Source organism: Staurois parvus, unplaced genomic scaffold (assembly GCF_062004578.1).
Source record: "Staurois parvus isolate SC_StPar_1 unplaced genomic scaffold, SC_StPar_1.0 ptg003756l, whole genome shotgun sequence".
NCBI lineage: Eukaryota > Metazoa > Chordata > Amphibia > Anura > Ranidae > Staurois > Staurois parvus.
In genome coordinates this window covers 6,331-32,605 of record NW_028321552.1, presented here as the reverse complement: position 1 = coordinate 32,605, position 26,275 = coordinate 6,331, and the positions used below count along the sequence as shown (strand labels likewise).

General features: G+C 51.4%; 1 protein-coding gene across 5 annotated transcripts; it reads right to left on the bottom strand.

The window, feature by feature from the left end:
* LOC149427444 (uncharacterized) lies at positions 1-26,204 on the bottom strand. Of its 5 annotated transcripts, none has more exons than XM_089668023.1 (9): positions 26,176-26,197; positions 19,144-19,224; positions 15,061-15,293; positions 14,837-14,900; positions 14,572-14,699; positions 13,881-13,999; positions 7,231-7,363; positions 4,606-4,702; positions 1-767 (listed from the first exon to the last, which is right to left on the bottom strand). In XM_089668023.1, the coding sequence occupies exons 1-9, from the start codon at positions 26,195-26,197 to the stop codon at positions 721-723; spliced, it is 924 nt and encodes a 307-aa protein (XP_089524149.1). In that variant the 3' UTR covers positions 1-720. The 5 variants fall into 5 exon arrangements, with proteins under 5 accessions (XP_089524149.1, XP_089524148.1, XP_089524151.1 ...); XM_089668022.1 differs by lacking the exon at positions 26,176-26,197 and adding an exon at positions 26,119-26,152; XM_089668025.1 differs by lacking the exon at positions 26,176-26,197 and adding an exon at positions 25,303-25,466.
* Positions 26,205-26,275: the final 71 nt, after the last annotated feature.

The following is a 26,275-nucleotide window of genomic DNA, read 5'->3' as shown; positions in this document are numbered from 1 at the left end:
TGGTGAATAAATTATCTTTTATTGAGGGAAAACTGCCATTTTGGATTTGATGACACACCGACGGTCACTTTATCGATCTGTAAGTTCCATGAATATCAATCCCTACAGACAATCCAATCAGAATATTCGCATTGGACGGCTGCCGTGTAACGGTCTCATTGTCTGTGGCTGGAATAACCGATTGTGGGGCCTGGAAGCTACCACCATGATGATCTCTTCCTGGAAGTCTCCACCATGATGATCTCTTCCTGGAGGTTTCCACCATGATGTTCTCATCCTGGAAGTCTCCACCATGATGATCTCTTCCTGGAAGTCTCCACCATGATGATCTCTTCCTGGAAGTCTCCACCATGATGATCTCTTCCTGGAGGTTTCCACCATGATGTTCTCATCCTGGAAGTCTCCACCATGATGATCTCTTCCTGGAAGTCTCCACCATGATGATCTCTTCCTGGAAGTTTCCACCATGATGATCTCTTCCTGGAGGTTTCCACCATGATGATCTCTTCCTGGAGGTTTCCACCATGATGATCTCTTCCTGGAGGTTTCCACCATGATGATCTCTTCCTGGAGGTTTCCACCATGATGATCTCTTCCTGGAGGTTTCCACCATGATGATCTCTGCCTGGAAGTTTCCACCATGATGATCTCTTCCTCTTCTGCTGTTCCTTGAATTCAGAGAACCGTCTTCTTTTCCATGACTGGGACATCTCCGTCCAATCAGAGCGGGGCGTGCAGCAACTCCACATACCTTGTGTAGAACTTCTCTGCAGCAAAAGAGAAGAGTTGGAGGAATGATAAGATTTTTGTACTCACTGTAAGATTTATTTCATAAAGTCAATTGAGAGACACAGGAATTCACAAACAGGTTATGGCGCCGGCTCCAGGAGTCTGCGGCTCTGGAAAACAAGAGTTTTGTAACCCTGTATCGCCCCTCCTCCTCCCAGTTTTGTGAAGAAGCAAAACTAAGGCCAAAAAAAAAAAACCCACTGCAGAGGGGTGGGACCCATGTCTCCAATGGACTTAAAAAAATTAAATTTTATTTATAGTAAAAACACAAACATTTTAACCTCTCATGTCCATTGATGGACACGTGACTTCAGAAACAGTCCGAATGTCCAGAAGTCCATTTGATAGGCCCATAGGAAGGCACTGGGAGCTGTTGGCAGCTCAGGACTACCTGAAGGATCAACATCTGAATCTGAAGCCGGCCCCTGCAAGACAGGAGAAGATGCCAATGACCAACAGAAGGCAAAAAAGTCAAGCTTGTGCTCAAGACCTTGACGGAAGGCATCACTGCCAAGAAGAATGACACCGGAGGAACTCTGAGCCTCAACCCACCAAACACAGGTGGAACAACTACCTGATGTGTGAGAAATAGACCAACAATGTGGTCAACAACAAAAAACATGGGGCAAAACACTAGGAGAACAGGTCCCTAGAGGGAGCTCTGGACATAAAGAAGTCCATGAGAGAAGACCAGCCAGTCTACATGTGAAAGCCCAAGCCTTACATTTCCAGGTAAGGAAGGACCAAGGAAAAAAAAAAAAACCACACAAGGGAGGTCTTACAAAAGGAGATATCCATGAAATGATGAAGCCCTAACCGAGTATGATCCCATCAGGATAGCCAAGTGACCCCTGGGACTGGTGGAGGACAACCCCAAAGTCAGCCTGACTAAAAATGGAGGTAGGATGCATGAGAAGTACACCTACGATGGTAGGCAGGGATAAGGGGTATGCTGTAACTCAAGACTGGTGCAAGAAGAGCAAATCCCATCCACTTTAACACCCCAAAGTGTGTCAGGGGCCTCACACGGGACTCTGCAAGACCTCCCTAACCTGATGCACAGAACATGGTGCTAAGGATTCCCTGACCCATGCTGATCCAGCAAAGTACCTGGAGTGAGGGACAGGAACCTTGGCCATACTGCTAAGAACTTCTACCTGGTTAAGGGCAGAACTGAGGAAAGGATCTGGAGGACCTCATCTCCAGGTGATCGAGTCCCATAAAGGTTTCCAAATGTGCTCTATCCCCAACAGGGGGTACCTCCAGCAGGGTCCCAGCATGTTCTGCCTGCTGACAAGACAGTGGAGCACAGATCCCTTACAGGGACAATTTCTTGCCATGTAGGAGATGAGGAGCACCCTGATGCGTAAACCTGTCCCTTCAGTGCAGAGGCCACCCTATGCGGAGAGCCAGATGCCGATGGATTGTCTCTATTTAAGGCAGTTCAGTTGAAAGTAGTACTCAGAGTCATCCAGCATAGGCACCAGGTCACCTGACCTATCACAACTACTAAACCTACTAGGAGGTGATGTTTGGCAAGTGATGTCCAACTCACAATGGAATCCCCAATGGGAACCATCTGTTCTGGGGAACAAAATTGAAATTTTGGGCACAAGGATATACTTGCAAAGGATATAGAATTCTTCTGTGGAAGGAACTGGGAGCCCCTACTGGTAACAACTGCAGAAGCAGAGTGCCCACTTGGACAGGGACAAGGGGTCCCAGAGCACAAGGAACCCAGGAAGAACTGGTAAGACACACTGCTTTGTGCCGTAGCACAGAAAAGATAGTGAGAGACGAAACTGAAGAGGTGCCGGACACAAGGGGTAAGCCTGTGGGCTAAAAAGGGTGTTCTGACCACACAAATGCTCACGTTAACCATCCTGTGGATGATGTTGGTGCTCGGTCTGTCAGCCTGAACCCTTACCGCAGTAAAGCCAACAATGGTGAGAATTTTGAAAAGGCGCCCAATGATGTAAATATCGAGGTAGTTCGATGTTTCTGCCCACATTGGCCTTACTCAAAAGTGGGCCTTTATAGACTCAGCTAATTAACAACGTAATCGCAGGTCTGGAAGGCACCGCAATGCAAAGCCCAGTGCCTAGAAGTCACATTCCGGGTTATGCTGTGGAAGCAGAGATCTGGTAGCGGTCTTCACAATTCAGTGTACTCCTGGAATCAGAGCTACAACACACACTTACATCAACAGTGGTCACCCAATGGGAAGATGGCGGACATGAAACACCCAGTAGAATAGACAGTGGCAGCCATGGAGCAAGAGGGGGAGCATGGACCTCAAAGCCCTGCTTATTTGTATTATGGTAGCTCCATAATGGCTCCACAACCTACCCCCTGGGTTGATTTGGGCACCTATTCACTCAATTATCTTTCAACATTTTTGAAGGACACACCCTGAGCTGGTTACATGCTCAGCATATGCTTACCAAATGATCTTCAAATGTCTACTTCTTTTATGTCCATCAGATGTCCACCGCCTTATTAGGTCTACCAAAATGTCTTCTACATTCACCAAATGTCCACAGCCTTAACATATCCACCAAATGTCTTTTTCTCCTTCTGTGTTCACCAAATGTCCATCGTCTTATGTCTACCACATCTACCTCTCCTATGTTCACCAAATGTCCATCGCCTTATGTCTACCACATCTACCTCTCCTATGTTCACCAAATGTCCATCGCCTTATGTCTACCACATCTACCTCTCCTATGTTCACCAAATGTCCATCGTCTTATGTCTACCAAATGTTTACTTCACCTTCCTTGTTCACCAAATCTCCACCACCTTATGTCTGCCAAATGTCTACTTCTGTGTTCACCAAATGTCCATCGCCTTATGTCTACCACATCTACCTCTATGTTCACAAAATGTCCATCGTCTTATGTCTACCAAATGTTTACTTCACCTTCCTTGTTCACCAAACCTCCACCACGTTAGGTCTACCAAATATCTACTTTTTCTATGTTCACCAAACATCCACTACCTTATTATGTCTACCAAAAGTCTACTATGTTCATCAAATGTCCACTACCTTAGGTCTACCAAATGTTTACTTCACCTTCCTTGTTCACCAAAGCTCCACCACGTTAGGTCTACCAAATGTCTACTTTTTCTATGTTCACCAAACATCCACTGCCTTAACAGGTCTACCAAATGCCTAATTCTTCTACATTTGCCAAACATTCACCACCTTAATATGTCTACCAAATGTCTACTTCTTCTATGTTCACCAAACGTCTACTTCTATGTTCATCAAATGTCCACTACCTTAGAAGGAGAAGTAGACATTTGGTAGACCTAAGGTAGTGGACATCTGATGAACATAGAAGTAGACTTTTGGTGTACATAGAAGAAGTAGACATTTGGTAGACATATTAAGGTGGTGGACGTTTGGTGAACATAGAAGGAGAAGTAGACATTTGGTAGACCTATGTTCACCGCCTTATGTCCACCAAACGTCTACTTCTATGTACACCAAATGTCCACCGCCACCAAACGTCTTCTGTGTTTCTTTTTTTTGTGTTCTGTAACACTCAATGAAAATTATAATAGTTAAATAAAAAGAAAACAAAATGTAGCCGCCATTTCTTTGGACCTGGAAGCTGCAATAGATGATATTTCAGTCCTTGGGCTTCAACACTCTTAGAGGCCCTGAAATGGGATAAAACGGGTCACACAGTCCACCAACAAGGCAGATGATGAGAACATGTGAGAAATGATGTCCATTATTCTCCCCATCACCTAAAGTCATGCTTTAGGAGGACTGGACCTGGCCCCTTCTCCACTCCGTAGAGGTACCTGTGTCAGGCTGGACGTGTCCTCTCCGCATCAGGAAGTCCAGGATCACCAGGGCACAGTTGGGTTTGAACTCCTCTGTGGCAATGGCTTCCCTCACCTGAAACATGAAGACAATCTCCTTAAGACAACAAGAAACACAAAACTGTTCTAAGATCCCTTCCAAGTCCTGCTAAACCTGCAAAGGCCTACCTGCTTCTGTTCTGTAGATACGGAGACAGGTCAACTTGCACAGTCCCCGTGCTGTCATAGGAGAAACACTCGCCCAGCAGGACTCAATTTAGATCTCTACATAACAGGTTGGACTTAGCTGTCCACTAGACCTGAGATCACGTGTCCTCCTAACTCAATCTGGACAACAACAGTCCATTTTTTTCCCCAAACTTTTTAACTCCAATCAGCTGTGGTTCTGGTCATTCCCTGCCCCATGTAAAAAAAGGGGCAGGGTCCTGATGATGTCAGTGCCCTTATATGGACACAAGCCCATATTTAGTGTGGGCGGAGATTGGCCTGGCCTGCAGAAGTTGAGTCCATCTCTATTGTTTCCCTTCCCCCAGCTGCTTATATTTACAGTCGGTTAGCTGCCCCCCCCCCTTGTAGGATTCAGGTGGTTCTGATAGAACATACACAGGGATGAGGACTGAGGATCTTCCCTTCTGCACCCACTGGGGTCCAGACATTAGCTTCTGTGATGTTCGCTGTGCAGCCCCTAGGGGTCCAAACCTCAGAGTGAGATCTTCACTGTGCAGCCCCTAGTGGTCCAAACATCTATATCTGAGATCTTCACTGTGCAGCCCCTAGTGGTCCAAACATCTATATCTGAGATCTTCACTGTGCAGCCCCTAGTGGTCCAAACCTCTATATCTGAGATCTTCACTGTGCAGCCCCTAGTGGTCCAAACATCTATATCTGAGATCTTCACTGTGCAGCCCCTAGTGGTCCAAACCTCTATATCTGAGATCTTCACTGTGCAGCCCCTAGTGGTCCAAACATCTATATCTGAGATCTTCACTGTGCAACCCCTAGTGGTCCAAACATCTATATCTGAGATCTTCACTGTGCAGCCCCTAGTGGTCCAAACATCTATATCTGAGATCTTCATTGTGCAGCCCCTAGTGGTCCAAACATGTATATCTGAGATCTTCCCTGTGCAGCCCCTAGTGGTCCAAACATGTATATCTGAGATCTTCACTGTGCAGCCCCTAGTGGTCCAAACCTCTATATCTGAGATCTTCACTGTGCAGTCCCTAGTGGTCCAAACATCTATATCTGAGATCTTCACTGTGCAGCCCCTAGTGGTCCAAACATCTATATCTGAGATCTTCATTGTGCAGCCCCTAGTGGTCCAAACATCTATATCTGAGATCTTCACTGTGCAGCCCCTAGTGGTCCAAACATCTATATCTGAGATCTTCACTGTGCAGCCCCTAGTGGTCCAAACATCTATATCTGAGATCTTCACTGTGCAGCCCCTAGTGGTCCAAACATGTATATCTGAGATCTTCATTGTGCAGCCCCTAGTGGTCCAAACATGTATATCTGAGATCTTCCCTGTGCAGCCCCTAGTGGTCCAAACATCTATATCTGAGATCTTCACTGTGCAACCCCTAGTGGTCCAAACATCTATATCTGAGATCTTCACTGTGCAGCCCCTAGTGGTCCAAACATCTATATCTGAGATCTTCACTGTGCAGTCCCTAGTGGTCCAAACATCTATATCTGAGATCTTCCCTGTGCAGCCCCTAGTGGTCCAAACCTCTGTATCTGAGATCATCACTGTGCAGCCCACTGGGGTCCAAACATTGATCTCAGAGATCTTGACTGTCTAGTCCACTGAGGTCCTAACATCTGCCTCTTGACATCTTCACATCGCAGCCTACAAGGGTCCAAACATCTGGTTCTGAGATCTTCACCCCTGTGGGCTACACAGTGAAGATCTCAGACTGATGTTTGGACCTCTCTGGGCTGCACAGTGAAGATCTGAGAGACCAATGTTTGGACCCCTGTGGGCTACACAGTGGTCACCAAGATCTTCACTGTGCAGCCCACTGGGGTCCAAACATCGGTCGATAAGATCTCCAGTGTGCAGCCCACTGGGGTCCAAACATCTATCTCTGAGATCTTCACTGTGCAGGCCACAGGGGTCCAAATATTGGTCACTAAGATCTCCAGTGTCCAGCCCACAGGGGTCCAAATATTGGTCACTAAGATCTCCAGAGTACAGCCCACAGGGGTCCAAATATCGGCTGTTGCTGAACTCTCATGGCCAGGCAGAAGTTGCATGGTCTTGCTGGCTCTTCTTCCACACATGCCCACCCCAATCTCTAGTCCCTCCCATGAAGAGCCCGTCTATGGTGCGCTCCAACAGCCTCTGTAGGAATGAATGGAGAGAAAGATGAGTCCAGCTGGGAGATGGTGAATATTTGGACCGTCGGGCTACACGGTGCAGATCTTAGGGGAGCAAGACAGGTCAATATTAGACCTTCCACATTTAATGGAGAAGTCAATGTTCTCTGCAGGTCGCCATGGTTACCACGAAACGCTAATTTGCTTCTCGTTACCTTGATAAAAGTGATGTAAGAGATAGGCCCCTCCCCCCAGGAACCACCATCATTCCCCACCACTCACCTTCTCCAATGGCCACAAGAAGAACTCCTGCACCTCTCCGTCCCCCACGATTGGCTGGAAGGACTCTGGAACCTCCAGGTCAAAGACAAACTGACACTCCAGGTAGATCCCCTCCCCCTTCTCATAGGCATAGCTGCAATATCGAGAGAATATCGCCATATCAGGACAATCACCAGCATGGTCCACCATACACATCCCAATCTCACCAGCATGGCCCACCATACACATCCTGGTCTGTGCAATCACCAGCATGGTCCAACATACACATCCTGGTCTGTACAATCACCAGCATGGTCCACCATACACATCCCAGTCTCACCAGCATGGTCCAACATACACATTCCAGTCTCACCAGCATGGTCCAACATACACATTCCAGTCTCACCAGCATGGTCCAACATACACATTCCAGTCTCACCAGCATGGAGCACCATACACATCCCAGTCTCAGTCTCACCAGCATGGACCACCATGCACATCCCAGTCTCACCAGCATGGTCCACCATACACATCCCAGTCTCACCAGCATGGTCCAACATACACATTCCAGTCTCACCAGCATGGTCCACCATACACATCCCAGTCTGTACAATCACCAGCATGGAGCACCATACACATCCCAGTCTCACCAGCATGGTCCAACATACACATTCCAGTCTCACCAGCATGGAGCACCATACACATCCCAGTCTCACCAGCATGGACCACCATGCACATTCCAGTCTCACCAGCATGGTCAACCATACACATCCCAGACTCACCAGCATGGAGCACCATACACATCCCAATCTCACCAGCATGGTCCACCATACACATCCCAATCTCACCAGCATGGCCCACCATACACATCCTGGTCTGTGCAATCACCAGCATGGTCCAACATACACATTCCAGTCTCACCAGCATGGAGCACCATACACATCCCAGTCTCAGTCTCACCAGCATGGACCACCATGCACATCCCACTCTCACCAGCATGATCCACCATACACATCCCAGTCTCACCAGCATGGACCACCATACACATCCCAGTCTCACCAGCATGGTCCACAATACACATCCCAGTCTCACCAGCATGGTCCACCATACACATCCCAGTCTCACCAGCATGGACCACCATACAAATCCCAGTCTCACCAGCATGGTCCACCATACACATCCCAGTCTCACCAGCATGGACCACCATACAAATCCCAGTCTCACCAGCATGGTCCACCATACACATCCCAGTCTGTACAATCACCAGCATGGTCCACCATACAAATCCCAGTCTCACCAGCATGGTCCACCATACAAATCCCAGTCTCACCAGCATGGTCCACCATACACATCCCAGTCTCACCAGCATGGTCCACCATACACATCCCAGTCTCACCAGCATGGTCCACCATACACATCCCAGTCTCAGTCTCACCAGCATGGTCCACCATACACATCCCAGTCTCACCAGCATGGAGCACCATACAAATCCCAGTCTCACCAGCATGGACCACCATACACATCCCAGTCTCAGTCTCACCAGCATGGACCACCATACACATCCCAGTCTCAGTCTCACCAGCATGGACCACCATACACATCCCAGTCTCAGTCTCACCAGCATGGACCACCATACACATCCCAGTCTCACCAGCATGGAGCACCATACACATCCCAGTCTCAGTCTCACCAGCATGGACCACCATGCACATCCCACTCTCACCAGCATGATCCACCATACACATCCCAGTCTCACCAGCATGGACCACCATACACATCCCAGTCTCACCAGCATGGTCCACCATACACATCCCAGTCTCACCAGCATGGTCCACCATACACATCCCAGTCTCACCAGCATGGTCCACCATACACATCCCAGACTCAGTCTCACCAGCATGGTCCACCATACACATCCCAGTCTCACCAGCATGGACCACCATACAAATCCCAGTCTCACCAGCATGGTCCACCATACACATCCCAGTCTGTACAATCACTAGCATGGTCCACCATACAAATCCCAGTCTCACCAGCATGGTCCACCATACACATCCCAGTCTCACCAGCATGGTCCACCATACACATCCCAGTCTCACCAGCATGGTCCACCATACACATCCCAGTCTCAGTCTCACCAGCATGGTCCACCATACACATCCCAGTCTCACCAGCATGGAGCACCATACAAATCCCAGTCTCACCAGCATGGACCACCATACACATCCCAGTCTCAGTCTCACCAGCATGGACCACCATACACATCCCAGTCTCACCAGCATGGGCCACCATACACATCCCAGTCTCAGTCTCACCAGCATGGACCACCATACACATCCCAGTCTCACCAGCATGGTCCACCATACACATCCCAGTCTCCCCAGCATGGTCCACCATACACATCCCAATCTCACCAGCATGGTCCACCATACACATCCCAGTCTCACCAGCATGGTCCACCATACACATCCCAGTCTCACCAGCATGGTCCACCATACACATCCCAGTCTCCCCAGCATGGTCCACCATACACATCCCAGTCTCACCAGCATGGTCCACCATACACATCCCAGTCTCACCAGCATGGTCCACCATACACATCCCAGTCTCACCAGCATGGAGCACCATACACATCTCAGTCTGTACAATCACCAGCATGGTCCACCATACACATCCCAGTCTGTACAATCACCAGCATGGACCACCATACACATCCCAGTCTGTACAATCACCAGCATGGAGCACCATACACATCCCAGTCTGTACAATCACCAGCATGGAGCACCATACACATCCCAGTCTGTACAATCACCAGCATGGAGCACCATACACATCCCAGTCTGTACAATCACCAGCATGGAGCACCATACAAATCCCAGTCTCACCAGCATGGACCACCATACACATCCCAATCTCACCAGCATGGTCCACCATACACATCCCAGTCTGTACAATCACCAGCATGGAGCACCATACACATCCCAGTCTCACCAGCATGGACCACCATACACATCCCAGTCGCACCAGCATGGAGCACCATACACATCCCAGTCTCACTAGCATGGACCGCCATACACATCCCAGTCTCACCAGCATGGTCCACCATACACATCCCAATCTCACCAGCATGGAGCACCATACACATCCCAGTCTCACCAGCATTGTCCACCATACACATCCCAGTCGCACCAGCATGGAGCACCATACACATCCCAATCTCACCAGCATGGAGCACCATACAAATCCCAGTCTCACCAGCATGGACCACCATACACATCCCAGTCTCAGTCTCACCAGCATGGACCACCATACACATCCCAGTCTCAGTCTCACCAGCATGGACCACCATACACATCCCAGTCTCAGTCTCACCAGCATGGACCACCATACACATCCCAGTCTCACCAGCATGGAGCACCATACACATCCCAGTCTCAGTCTCACCAGCATGGACCACCATGCACATCCCACTCTCACCAGCATGATCCACCATACACATCCCAGTCTCACCAGCATGGACCACCATACACATCCCAGTCTCACCAGCATGGTCCACCATACACATCCCAGTCTCACCAGCATGGTCCACCATACACATCCCAGTCTCACCAGCATGGTCCACCATACACATCCCAGTCTCACCAGCATGGTCCACCATACACATCCCAGACTCAGTCTCACCAGCATGGTCCACCATACACATCCCAGTCTCACCAGCATGGACCACCATACAAATCCCAGTCTCACCAGCATGGTCCACCATACACATCCCAGTCTGTACAATCATTAGCATGGTCCACCATACAAATCCCAGTCTCACCAGCATGGTCCACCATACACATCCCAGTCTCACCAGCATGGTCCACCATACACATCCCAGTCTCACCAGCATGGTCCACCATACACATCCCAGTCTCACCAGCATGGTCCACCATACACATCCCAGTCTCACCAGCATGGTCCACCATACACATCCCAGTCTCAGTCTCACCAGCATGGTCCACCATACACATCCCAGTCTCACCAGCATGGAGCACCATACACATCCCAGTCTCAGTCTCACCAGCATGGACCACCATACACATCCCAGTCTCACCAGCATGGGCCACCATACACATCCCAGTCTCAGTCTCACCAGCATGGACCACCATACACATCCCAGTCTCACCAGCATGGTCCACCATACACATCCCAGTCTCACCAGCATGGTCCACCATACACATCCCAGTCTCACCAGCATGGAGCACCATACACATCTCAGTCTGTACAATCACCAGCATGGTCCACCATACACATCCCAGTCTGTACAATCACCAGCATGGTCCACCATACACATCCCAGTCTGTACAATCACCAGCATGGAGCACCATACACATCCCTGTCTCACCAGCATGGAGCACCATACACATCCCAGTCGCACCAGCATGGACCACCATACACATCCCAGTCGCACCAGCATGGAGCACCATACACATCCCAGTCTCACCAGCATGGACCACCATACACATCCCAGTCTCACCAGCATGGAGCACCATACACATCCCAATCTCACCAGCATGGAGCACCATACACATCTCAGTCTGTACAATCACCAGCATGGTCCACCATACACATCCCAGTCTCACCAGCATTGTCCACCATACACATCCCAGTCGCACCAGCATGGTCCACCATACACATCCCAATCTCACCAGCATGGTCCACCATACACATCCCAGTCTGTACAATCACCAGCATGGAGCACCATACACATCCCAATCTCACCAGCATGGAGCACCATACACATCCCAGTCGCACCAGCATGGACCACCATACACATCCAAGTCGCACCAGCATGGACCACCATACACATCCCAGTCTCACCAGCATGGACTATACACACCCCAGTCCGTACAATCTGAGGTCAGGCCAACCTATACAATCGATTCACTTTGCATACAATCAGGTCCTTGCAGTTGTATGGACTGTCCATGGTCAGAACCGTGACCGGGGTAAGACACTGGGGTCCAAACACAGCTCTCCAAGATCTTCTTCCAACTTCAAAATCAGTCCTCACTGACCTCTGTAGCTGCACATATTCTGGAGAAATTCATCCTCAAAGTTCACAGGGGAACCGCTGACGTCCTGCAAGCTGGGTATCAGCACTCTGCTTCCCTTCTCCCTGCCCTCCCACTCTAACCCCTTTACAGATTGGAAGGCAGGCCAGGCACCCTCTTCTGGGAGGCGGGGCTTAGCTGCTGATTTACTCCTGGGAGGCGGGGCTTAGCTGATTTACTCCTGGGAGGCAGGGCTTAGCTGCTGATTTACTCCTGGGAGGCAGGGCTTAGCTGCTGATTTACTCCTGGGAGGCGGTGCTTAACTGCTGATTTACTCCTGGGAGGCGGGGCTGAGATGCTGAATCATTGAAGTGCAGCAGGGGGAACTGGGCCGCCGGGTCCCTGCTGGGAGGGGGGTGCTGAGCCGGTGAGTCCCTGCTGGGAGGGGGGAGCTGAGCCGGTGAGTCCCCGCTGGGAGGAGAGAGCTGAGCTGCTGGTTTCCTGCTGGGAGGGGGGAGCTGAGGGTTTCCTGCTGGGAGGGGGGAGCTGAGCTGCTGGTTTCCTGCTGGGAGGGGGGAGCTGAGGGTTTCCTGCTGGGAGGGGGGAGCTGAGCTGCTGGTTTCCTGCTGGGAGGGGGGAGCTGAGGGTTTCCTGCTGGGAGGGGGGAGCTGGGCCAGTGAGTCCCCGCTGGGTGGGGGGAGCTGGGCCGGTGAGTCCCCGCTGGGAGGGGGGAGCTGGGCTGCCGAGATCCTCTTCTATGGACTTTCCTTCCAGTTTCCTCTTAAGCGGCACGGAGGAGGATGATCGCAGAGGATGAGGATGATCCCGCACGGAGGATGAGGATGATCCCGCACGGAGGAGGAGGATGATCCCGGCACGGAGGAGGATAATCGCAGAGGATGATCCCGGCACGGAGGAGGATAATCGCAGAGGATGATCCCGGCACTGAGGAGGAGGATGATCCCGGCACGGAGGAGGAGGATGATCGCAGAGGATGAGGATGATCCCGGCACGGAGGAGGATAATCGCAGAGGATGAGGATGATCCCGGCACTGAGGAGGAGGATGATCCCGGCACGGAGGAGGAGGATGATCGCAGAGGATGAGGATGATCCCGGCACGGAGGAGGATAATCGCAGAGGATGAGGATGATCCCGGCACGGAGGAGGATGATCCCGGCACGGAGGAGGATGATCGCAGAGGATGAGGATGATCCCAGCACGGAGGAGGATGATCGCAGAGGATGAGGATGATCCCGGCACGGAGGATGATCCCGGCACGGAGGAGAAGGATGATCCCGGCACGGAGGAGAAGGATGATCCCGGCACGGAGGAGAAGGATGATCGCAGAGGATGAGGATGATCCCGGCACGGAGGAGAAGGATGATCCCGGCACGGAGGAGGATGATCGCAGAGGATGAGGATGATCCTGGCACGGAGGAGGATGATCCCGGCACGGAGGAGAAGGATGATCGCAGAGGATGAGGATGATCCCGGCACGGAGGAGGAAGATCCCGGCACGGAGGAGAATGATCCAAAAGTACACCTGGCACTGTACCGGGGATTTCATTGGGTGAACAATGATCAGAATACCCCTCCCCCCCCCCATGTATCCCTGGAGTGCTGGTGTCACTCACCTGACTGTCCCGCAGGGCGTGGCTGTGGCCGCAATGGATTCTGGGATACAGGCCTCTTCTTTGCACTCCTTCAGGAGGGTCTCCCACACCCCAGAGCCGGCAGAGATCCCCCCCGCTGCCTGGAAACACAACCAATGGGAGTCACCCTGCGGTCGATGGAAGTGTGGTCACATGTAGTGAGCTGCAATGGCCCCCCCCAGGTCTTCTACTTACCTGCACCATTTCCATCAAGATCTTCCCTCTAATTCTTCACCGGTGGCCGATTCCTGGGGGGGGGGCATTCCCCTCTACGGGGGGGAGGGGCCCATACGCCATCTTGGAGGAGACAGGACTTGGAGGGGGAGGGGGACTGTATGTGTAAATCCCAGACAAGTGGAGGTAGACGTCAGCCTGACACCAAGGAGACCCCCCAATCAGAGCGAAGGTCAGACAGGTCCTCAGGAATGGCCTGCAGCCAGAGTCCAAAGAGGACCTCACATGGTGGGAGGGTAGACTGTGCCGAGGTTCCCCCCACCATCCCAAATCACCAGGAGGGCTGGCTGGAGACGCGGCTCTATTCTCCACCTTCTGGATCTTGGCTGAAATTCTTCGGTCAGAATGAAAGGACGATGTGTACCATCCCCCCCATAATAGCGCCCCCCACCCCTGCCCTCCGCTCACCATACCGCCCCCACCCCCGCCCTCCACTCACCAGATGGTCCAGCTTCCCTGGGTAGGTGGCCTTGGTCAGAGATCGTCTAGCCACCCACAGGAAGAGCTCTCCGCCTTTATATACATAGCCGTTCACATGGACTCCATACCGGGGGACCCCGAGGAGAGCTGGGGACACAACAAGGGGGGCCCGGTCAGCAACAGGCATACAATACAGTGCTAGACGGGAAGGGGGGGGTATACAGAGAGATACATGGGGGTATACAGTATATACAGGGGTATACATATATGGACACAGCCCTTACGTGTTGCGGCCCGCTCCATGCTGAGAAGGGGAGGATCAGAGAAGAGGCTATTCACATCATAGAGCTGAGGAGACATAACAATGGGAAATGAGGACCACATGGACAGGTGTCTTCTCTATTAATATATGGGGGAGGGGGAAGGGGGATTTGGCATTCTATACAGAATGGTGGTGAAGCTGACTGGTATGGGTGGGATGTCTATGATGGAGAACGATGGCGCTCACCTCACCCCTCCATTCCTGGAGGCACGGGAAGGCGTCCTGACGTTGCAGTGACTCCATCACCTCCTGTACGGCCCGGGTCCTCTCCTGGGGGGAGCGGAGGTGGTCACCGAGCTCCAGATGGGTAGCGGGGTCTCCATGCAGCGTGAACACATTGAAGCTCTGAGACAGAAGCTGAGCCACCGACTGACGTACCCAACCGACCCTCCGGCCCTGGACACAGAACGGCAGACACCCTGCAATGTAGACAGGCTGGGGATCAGAACATGGAGGATGGTGTGCAGACACGAGGAGGCCATCACCCCGCATGCTGACTCTCCGTGAGCGTCGGAGGTCAGAGCACGACTCGGGAACATTTCATACTTCACATCCCACACACGGTCAGATCTTCATGTCAGATTTGGAGTGTTGGGAGGAAAAACAAAAGGTGGATATCGGGGCAGAGTGTGCAGAACATCTCCTCCATACATCTCCCCCATACAGCTCATCTCCTCCCATACATCTCCATCTCCCCTGTACATCTCCTCCACGCATCTCCTCCATCTCCCCTATACATCTCCTCCATGCATCTCCTCCATCCATCTCCCCTATACATCTCCTTCACCTCCCCTGTACATCTCCTCCATCTCCCCTGTACATCTCCTCCACGCATCTCCTCCATCTCCCCTGTACATCTCCTCCATCTCCCCCATACAGCTCATCTCCTCCCATACATCTCCTCCATCTCCCCTGTACATCTCCTCCATGCATCTCCTCCACGCATCTCCTCCATCTCCCCTATACATCTCCTCCATACATCTCCTCCATCTCCCCTATACATCTCCTCCATGCATCTCCTCCATCCATCTCCCCTATACATCTCCTTCACCTCCCCTGTACATCTCCTCCATCTCCCCTGTACATCTCCTCCACGCATCTCCTCCATCTCCCCTGTACATCTCCTCCATACATCTCCCCCATACAGCTCATCTCCTCCCATACATCTCCATCTCCCCTGTACATCTCCTCCACGCATCTCCTCCATCTCCCCTGTACATCTCCTCCACGCATCTCCTCCATCTCCCCTGTACATCTCCTCCATCTCCCCCATACAGCTCATCTCCTCCCATACATCTCCTCCATCTCCCCTGTACATCTCCTCCATGCATCTCCTCCACGCATCTCCTCCATCTCCCCTATACATCTCCTCCATGCATCTCCTCCACGCATCTCCTCCATCTCCCCTATACATCTCCTCCATACATCTCCCCCATACAGCTCATCTCCTCCCATACATCTCCATCTCCCCTGTACATCTCCTCCACGCATCTCCTCCATCTCCCCTATACATCTCCCCCATACATCTCCTCCATCCATCTCCCTTATACATCTCCTTCACCTCCCCTGTACATCTCCTCCATCTCCCCTGTACATCTCCTCCATCTCCCCTGTACATCTCCTCCATCTCCCCTGTACATCTCCTCCATACATCTCCCCCATACAGCTCATCTCCTCCCATACATCTCCATCTCCCCTGTACATCTCCTCCACGCATCTCCTCCATCTCCCCTGTACATCTCCTCCATCTCCCCTATACATCTCCCCCATACAGCTCATCTCCTCCCATACATCTCCTCCATCTCCCCTGTACATCTCCTCCATGCATCTCCTCCACGCATCTCCTCCATCTCCCCTATACATCTCCTCCATGCATCTCCTCCACGCATCTCCTCCATCTCCCCTATACATCTCCTCCATACATCTCCCCCATACAGCTCATCTCCTCCCATACATCTCCATCTCCCCTATACATCTCCTCCATGCATCTCCTCCATCTCCCCTATACATCTCCTTCACCTCCCCTGTACATCTCCTCCATCTCCCCTGTACATCTCCTCCATCTCCCCTGTACATCTCCTCCACGCATCTCCTCCATCTCCCCTATACATCTCCTCCTCTACATCTCCCCCATACATCTCCTCCATCCATCTCCCTTATACATCTCCTTCACCTCCCCTGTACATCTCCTCCATCTCCCCTGTACATCTCCTCCATCTCCCCTGTACATCTCCTCCATCTCCCCTGTACATCTCCTCCATCTCCCCTGTACATCTCCTCCATCTCCCCTGTACATCTCCTCCATCTCCCCCATAGATCTCCTCCATCTCCCCCATACAACTCCTCCACGCATCTCCTCCATCTCCTCCATGCGTCTCCTCCATCTCCCCTATACATCTCCTCCCGTACATCTCCTCCATCTCCCCTGTACATCTCCTCCATCTCCCCTGTACATCTCCCCCATACAACTCCTCCACACATCTCCTCCATCTCCCCTATACATCTTCTCCATCTCCCCTATACATCTCATCTCCTCCCGTACATCTCCTCCATCTCCCCTGTACATCTCCTCCATCTCCCCTGTACATCTCCCCCATACATCTCCTCCATGCGTCTCCTCCATCTCCCCTATACATCTCCTCCATCTCCCCTATACATCTCCTCCATGCGTCTCCTCCATCTCCGCTATACATCTCATCTCCTCCCGTACATCTCCTCCATACATTACCTGCGTTTTATCCCTTTGAAGACCACAAGTACAGAAAAATACCCGGATCGTGTGGAAGGAGGGTGTCAGCCCCGCCCAGTTGTCTTTTGTCAAATTACTAAAACCCTCCCACTCGTCGGTAATTTTCCTGTAGCCCAACATAAGGACCAGGAGGGCCAATTCAACTCATTGGGACAACACGGGAATAGTGAAGAAGACCACTTCGAATTTCTGGCAGGATCCACAGGACGTATGGAAGAGATCCAACGTGACAAATCTCCTCCAATGGTGTACACAGAAATACAAGAGAGGGAGAAGATCGGAGCAGGGTCAGGGTTTAGTCTTCGGATTGATGGACTGGGTGACATGGTGAAGGGTAATCCTCTACCCATGAATCCTCCAGTGATGACTGAGAAGATAACAGGACACCGACCACCAAGGGTCCTTCTATAGAGGGTGGAGCGAGTCATGTGATCACTACTGCCAATAAACTCTACTGATGACATCATAACAATGGCCAGACTAAGAGTGGAGAACCGAGAACACTGGAGGAACCCGAGTCCCACCACAACCCCAAGTCCCACCACAACCCCAGGTCCCACCACAACCCAAAGTCCCACCACAACCCAAGGTCCCACCACAACCCAAAGTCCCACCACAACCCAAAGTCCCACCACAACCCCAGGTCCCACCACAACCCCAAGTCCCACCACAACCCCAAGTCCCACCACAACCCCAGGTCCCACCACAACCCAAAGTCCCACCACAACCCAAAGTCCCACCACAACCCAAAGTCCCACCACAACCCCAAGTCCCACCACAAATAATCACCAGATCCATCTTCCAAGAACACAATATACATCATCAAATACCAGTGTCCTCCAATGTTCTCCTCCAACCCCCCCCCCCCATCATACAACAATGTCCTCCATCACCCCCCCATCATACAACAATGTCCTCCATCACCCCCCCATCATACAACAATGTCCTCCATCACCCCCCCCATCATACAACAATGTCCTCCATCACCCCCCCATCATACAACAATGTCCTCCATCACCCCCCCATCATACAACAATGTCCTCCATCACCCCCCCCCCATCATACAACAATGTCCTCCATCACCCCCCCCCCATCATACAACAATGTCCTTCATCACCCCCCCATCATACAACAATGTCCTCCATCACCCCCCCCCAACATACAACAATGTCCTCCATCACCCCCCCATCATACAACAATGTCCTCCATCACCCCCCATCATACAACAATGTCCTCCATCACCCCCCATCATACAACAATGTCCTCCATCATACAACAATGTCCTCCATCACCCCCCATCATACAACAATGTCCTCCATCACCCCCCATCATACAACAATGTCCTCCATCACCCCCCATCATACAACAATGTCCTCCATCACCCCCCATCATACAACAATGTCCTCCATCATACAACAATGTCCTCCATCACCCCTCATCATACAACAATGTCCTCCATCATCCCCCCATCATACAACAATGTCCTCCATCACCCCCCATCCTAGAACGAAGTCTCGTACCTCCTCTCTGTAGGTTGTTGAGTTTCAGTAGAAGGTGGAGAACGCGATGTGACCAGGAAGCTGCCGCCATCTTCTCAGAACCTGGACATCATAGAGGAGAAACAACCATGACAAATCTCCTATTATACCATAATCTCCCCTCCAGGAACCGTGCCTGATAAGCCCCTCCCCCTAGATATGACATCATAGAGGAGACACAACCATGACAAATCTCCTATTATACCATAATCTCCCCTCCAGGAAGCGTGCCTGATAAGCCCCTCCCCCCTAGATATGACATCATAGAAAAGACACAACGATGACAAATCTCCTATTATACCATAATCTCCCCTCCAGGAAGCGTGCCTGATAAGCCCCTCCCCCCTAGATATGACATCATAGAGGAGACACAACCATGACAAATCTCCTATTATACCATAATCTCCCCTCCAGGAAGCGTGCCTGATAAGCCCCTCCCCCCTAGATATGACATCATAGAAAAGACACAACGATGACAAATCTCCTATTATACCATAATCTCCCCTCCAGGAACCGTGCCTGATAAGCCCCTCCCCCCTAGATATGACATCATAGAGGAGACACAACCATGACAAATCTCCTATTATACCATAATCTCCCCTCCAGGTGTCATGGAAATGTTGTATTGTTGGTTGTCCTATAAATGTGTCCTATATTCATGTTATTCATATGTCTCTGGTGTGTATAATGAAAGCTCTGAAGGCTGCAATTGGGCCATGCCATGTACAATGTATGTATTACAGTACTCAGCTCCGTCACGGATGAGATGGCGGATCTGCGCTTATAGACCGGCGTGTATACCACCATTCCATGCCAATGCCGCCGGCGGTAGGCCGCGGGCCTGTATCCACATATCAGCAGCATAGTACCACATGGACTTCGTATGTCTAGGCGCCAGGCAATGCGAACTCCGTGTGTAGGCTCATGTATATCTTACAAGCCATTACCGACCTGAACTGTATCTGGATGGATGTGTTTAATAAAGACGTATCGGCCCATCCGGGTACAGACTGGTGTTTAATAAAGACGTATCGGCCCATCCAGGTACAGACTGGTGTTTAATAAAGACGTATCGGCCCATCCAGGTACAGACTGATGTTTAATAAAGACGTATCGGCCCATCCAGGTACAGACTGGTGTTTAATAAAGACGTATCGGGCCCATCCAGGTACAGACTGGTGTTTAATAAAGACGTATCGGCCCATCCAGGTACAGACTGGTGTTTAATAAAGACGTATCGGCCCATCCAGGTACAGACTGGTGTTTAATAAAGACGTATCGGCCCATCCAGGTACAGACTGATGTTTAATAAAGACGTATCGGCCCATCCAGGTACAGACTGATGTTTAATAAAGACGTATCGGGTCCATCCAGGTACAGACTGGTGTTTAATAAAGACGTATCGGGCCCATCCAGGTACAGACTGATGTTTAATAAAGACGTATCGGGCCCATCCAGGTACAGACTGATGTTTAATAAAGACGTATCGGGCCCATCCAGGTACAGACTGGTGTTTAATAAAGACGTATCGGGCCCATCCAGGTACAGACTGGTGTTTAATAAAGACGTATCGGCCCATCCAGGTACAGACTGGTGTTTAATAAAGACGTATCGGCCCATCCAGGTACAGACTGATGTTTAATAAAGACGTATCGGCCCATCCAGGTACAGACTGGTGTTTAATAAAGACGTATCGGCCCATCCAGGTACAGACCGGTGTTTAATAAAGACGTATCGGGTCCATCCAGGTACAGACCGGTGTTTAATAAAGACGTATCGGGCCCATCCAGGTACAGACTGATGTTTAATAAAGACGTATCGGGCCCATCCAGGTACAGACTGATGTTTAATAAAGACGTATCGGGCCCATCCAGGTACAGACTGGTGTTTAATAAAGACGTATCGGGCCCATCCAGGTACAGACTGGTGTTTAATAAAGACGTATCGGCCCATCCAGGTACAGACTGGTGTTTAATAAAGACGTATCGGCCCATCCAGGTACAGACTGGTGTTTAATAAAGACGTATCGGCCCATCCAGGTACAGACTGATGTTTAATAAAGACGTATCGGCCCATCCAGGTACAGACTGGTGTTTAATAAAGACGTATCGGCCCATCCAGGTACAGACTGGTGTTTAATAAAGACGTATCGGCCCATCCAGGTACAGACTGGTGTTTAATAAAGACGTATCGGGCCCATCCAGGTACAGACTGATGTTTAATAAAGACGTATCGGGCCCATCCAGGTACAGACTGGTGTTTAATAAAGACGTATCGGGCCCATCCGGGTACAGACTGGTGTTTAATAAAGACGTATCGGCCCATCGAGGTACAGACTGGTGTTTAATAAAGACGTATCGGGGCCCATCCAGGTACAGACTGGTGTTTAATAAAGACGTATCGGCCCATCCAGGTACAGACTGGTGTTTAATAAAGACGTATCGGCCCATCCAGGTACAGACTGGTGTTTAATAAAGACGTATCGGCCCATCCGGGTACAGACTGATGTTTAATAAAGACGTATCGGCCCATCCAGGTACAGACTGGTGTTTAATAAAGACGTATCGGCCCATCCAGGTACAGACTGGTGTTTAATAAAGACGTATCGGGCCCATCCAGGTACAGACTGGTGTTTAATAAAGACGTATCGGACCCATCCAGGTACAGACTGGTGTTTAATAAAGACGTATCGGCCCATCCAGGTACAGACTGGTGTTTAATAAAGACGTATCGGGCCCATCCAGGTACAGACTGGTGTTTAATAAAGACGTATCGGCCCATCCAGGTACAGACTGGTGTTTAATAAAGACGTATCGGCCCATCCAGGTACAGACTGGTGTTTAATAAAGACGTATCGGCCCATCCAGGTACAGACTGGTGTTTAATAAAGACGTATCGGCCCATCCAGGTACAGACTGGTGTTTAATAAAGACGTATCGGCCCATCCGGGTACAGACTGATGTTTAATAAAGACGTATCGGCCCATCCAGGTACAGACTGATGTTTAATAAAGACGTATCGGGCCCATCCAGGTACAGACTGGTGTTTAATAAAGACGTATCGGACCCATCCAGGTACAGACTGGTGTTTAATAAAGACGTATCGGGCCATCCAGGTACAGACTGATGTTTAATAAAGACGTATCGGCCCATCCAGGTACAGACTGGTGTTTAATAAAGACGTATCGGCCCATCCAGGTACAGACTGGTGTTTAATAAAGACGTATCGGCCCATCCAGGTACAGACTGATGTTTAATAAAGACGTATCGGGCCATCCAGGTACAGACTGGTGTTTTAATAAAGACGTATCGGCCCATCCAGGTACAGACTGGTGTTTAATAAAGACGTATCGGCCCATCCAGGTACAGACTGATGTTTAATCTAGGGATGCTTGTACAGAGAATGGACATACTACTAGGAGCTAGGACAGGAAGTCTGCTGACCTCAGAGCATGGGGGGGGAGGGGAGGACTGCTGTAAAGGAGGAAGTCTGCTGACCTCAGAGAGCTCATGGTGGAAGGGGAGGAAGTCTGCTGACCTCAGAAGGCTCATGGGGGGGAAGGGGAGGAAGTCTGCTGACCTCAGAAGGCTCATGGGGGGGAAGGGGAGGAAGTCTGCTGACCTCAGAAGGCTCATGGGGGAGGACCAGTGATAGATAATAGGAAAGGCTATGCTCCAATCGGAATGTACATCCTGTGTATAGACACTCCCCATACATTGTTCTGTGGGAGGGGACTGACCTGACTCATGTGGGGGGGCGTGCGTCTGCTTGTAATAAAACTGGGGGCTGAGAATGAAAACTTCCTCTATGTGAATTCCAAAAGCAACCCGAGAGTGTCGCCTGATCATTCCTGGGTAACGGAGCTCCACCCCACATCTCAGCAGAACCCAGTTGGAGGCGCAGGATTCGTGGAGTTTAGCTGCAGTCGTGGTAAGCGAGATTCGCACAGCTTTATGGGGGATTTCTGCGCATCCAACTGCGAGTACTCACGGTAAGGAGAAATTCCTTCAAAGCCAATTTCCAAGACACAGGAAGTGTGCCTGATAAGCCCCTCCCCCCTAGATATGACATCATAGAGGAGACACAACCATGACAAATCTCCTATTATACCATAATCTCCCCTCCAGGAAGCGTGCCTGATAAGCCCCTCCCCCTAGATATGACATCATAGACACAACCATGACAAATCTCCTATTATACCATAATCTCCCCTCCAGGAAGCGTGCCTGATAAGCCCCTCCCCCCTAGATATGACATCATAGACACAACCATGACAAATCTCCTATTCTACCATAATCTCCCCTCCAGGAAGCGTGCCTGATAAGCCCCTCCCCCTAGATATGACATCATAGACACAACCATGACAAATCTCCTATTCTACCATAATCTCCCCTCCAGGAAGCGTGCCTGATAAGCCCCTCCCCCCTAGATATGACATCATAGAGGAGACACAACCATGACAAATCTCCTATTCTACCATAATCTCCCCTCCAGGAAGCGTGCCTGATAAGCCCCTCCCCCTAGATATGACATCATAGACACAACCATGACAAATCTCCTATTCTACCATAATCTCCCCTCCAGGAAGCGTGCCTGATAAGCCCCTCCCCCCTAGATATGACATCATAGACACAACCATGACAAATCTCCTATTATACCATAATCTCCCCTCCAGGAAGCGTGCCTGATAAGCCCCTCCCCTTTTATACCTCATAAGCCCCTCCCCCATAGATATGACATCATATGCGCCTGCACTGGGGGCAGTTGTCAGTGTCCAGCAGGGGGCGGAGGTTTGGGGTGTAGAATTATTCATGTTAGATTTGATTGGTCAGAGAAAGAAGGGAGGGTGAGACCCCGTCAGGGTTTATTGCTGTCGATGTCCCCAGTTGGCAGATTCCCCCTTGTGTCCCCGGTAGGGAGATTCCCCCCTCTGTGTCCCCGGCAGGGAGATTCCCCCCTCTGTGTCCCCCGTAGGGAGATTCCCTCTCTGTGTCCCCCGTAGGGAGATTCCTCCTCTGTGTCCCCCGTAGGGAGATTCCCCCCTCTGTGTCCCCCGTAGGGAGATTCCTCCTCTGTGTCCCCCGTAGGGAGATTCCCCCCTCTGTGTCCCCCGTAGGGAGATTCCCTCTCTGTGTCCCCCGTAGGGAGATTCCCCCTCTGTGTCCCCCGTAGGGAGATTCCCCCTCTGTGTCCCCGGTAGGGAGATTCCCCCCTCTGTGTCCCCGGTAGGGAGATTCCTCCTCTGTGTCCCCGGTAGGGAGATTCCCTCTCTGTGTCCCCCGTAGGGAGATTCCTCCTCTGTGTCCCCGGTAGGGAGATTCCCCCCTCTGTGTCCCCGGTAGGGAGATTCCCCCCTCTGTGTCCCCGGTAGGGAGATTCCCCCCTGTGTCCCCCGTAGGGAGATTCCCCCCTCTGTGTCCCCGGTAGGGAGATTCCCCCCTCTGTGTCCCCGGTAGGGAGATTCCTCCTCTGTGTCCCCGGTAGGGAGATTCCCTCTCTGTGTCCCCCGTAGGGAGATTCCTCCTCTGTGTCCCCGGTAGGGAGATTCCCCCTCTGTGTCCCCGGTAGGGAGATTCCCCCCTCTGTGTCCCCGGTAGGGAGATTCCCCCCTGTGTCCCCGGTAGGGAGATTCCCTCTCTGTGTCCCCGGTAGGGAGATTCCCTCTCTGTGTCCCCGGTAGGGAGATTCCCCTCTCTGTGTCCCTGGTAGGGAGATTCCCCTCTCTGTGTCCCTGGTAGGGAGATTCCCCTCTCTGTGTCCCCGGTAGGGAGATTCCCCCTCTATTTCACCATTAGGATCGAAAGAAGAGGATCCCAAATGTCACCAGGACAGGAAGAGAGAGGACATCTTCTAATGGGGACACCAGTTCTGGTGACAACATAGGATTCCCTCACTCTGAAGGGGTCGCCTCCTACTTCCTGTTGTGTCTATGGGACCGGAAGTGAAGGGGAATCCCCCAGATAGGGACACAGGTGGCCGGATGATAGCCCTCCATTACTACATGTAACATGAACAGGGCACTTCAGCCTCATTCGTGCAACTCGGAGTACAGAAGACTCGATGCGAGGCCCCCGGCTCTGACCTGAGGACTTATAGGGCGGCAGCCATCTTTCTGAAGACCAAGATGTACACGTGACTTACCTCTATCGCTGGCAGGTTGTGATTGGTGAAGAGGAACCACGCGACCGAAACTTGACAGGACCCGAGGGAGTCCGCCATGTTGGTACACCCATTTGCTATTTCTTATTCCCGTCTTATTGGTAAACTCAAGACCGGCTGACCTTCCTAGACAGTAGTACGCGGTGAGGAGGGGGTGCTTTGGCCGCCATGTTATAAAATTCTAGGGATGGACGCCATATTGTTACACCTTTGTCCACGGTGACGGGCCACCATGATGGCACACCTTAGTCGTCGGTGACAGGCCGCCATGATGGTACACCTTAGTAATGGCCACTCGGCCGCCAAATAAGTACACCGTACTCCTCGCTGGCCGGCCGCCATGATGGTACACCTTAGTCCTCGGTGACATGCCGCCACGATGGTACACCTTAGTCGTCGGTGACGGGCCGCCATGATGGTACACCTTAGTAATGGCTGCCCGGCCGCCAAATAAGTACACCGTACTCCTCGTTGGCCGGCCGCCATGTTGGTACACCCGTGTCTCGGTCCTCGGTAGTCTCCCCTCCGGTGATCGTTCCTCCCCTCCCTCTGCTCCTCATATAATAATGATTTGTGCGGAGTGGGTGAAGTTGGGGGAGGAGCTCGGTCAGGGTAGTTCCGGGTGTAGGAAGATGGCGGCGGCCTCCCGCCTGTCACCCGGGACCAGCTGTATATAGAGCCCGGGAGAGGCCCGGGGAGTGAAACATGTAAGTGGGTGAGATGGTGAGGTGAGTGTGGGGAATGCCGGGGTCCTGGCTGTCAGGTGAAGCCGGGGATGAGGATGGGGGAGGGGACTACCGATAGCCTGGCTGGGGGAGTGGAGTCCTTCTTTATGTCGGGAATCCAGAGGATCACCATGATGGATCTTCCTATCCATCCCAATCCTGGAGATGCCTTTGCTGTGTCCGCCACGCCATTGGAGGCGGAGATTGTAGACTGAGGGGCGGGGCATACA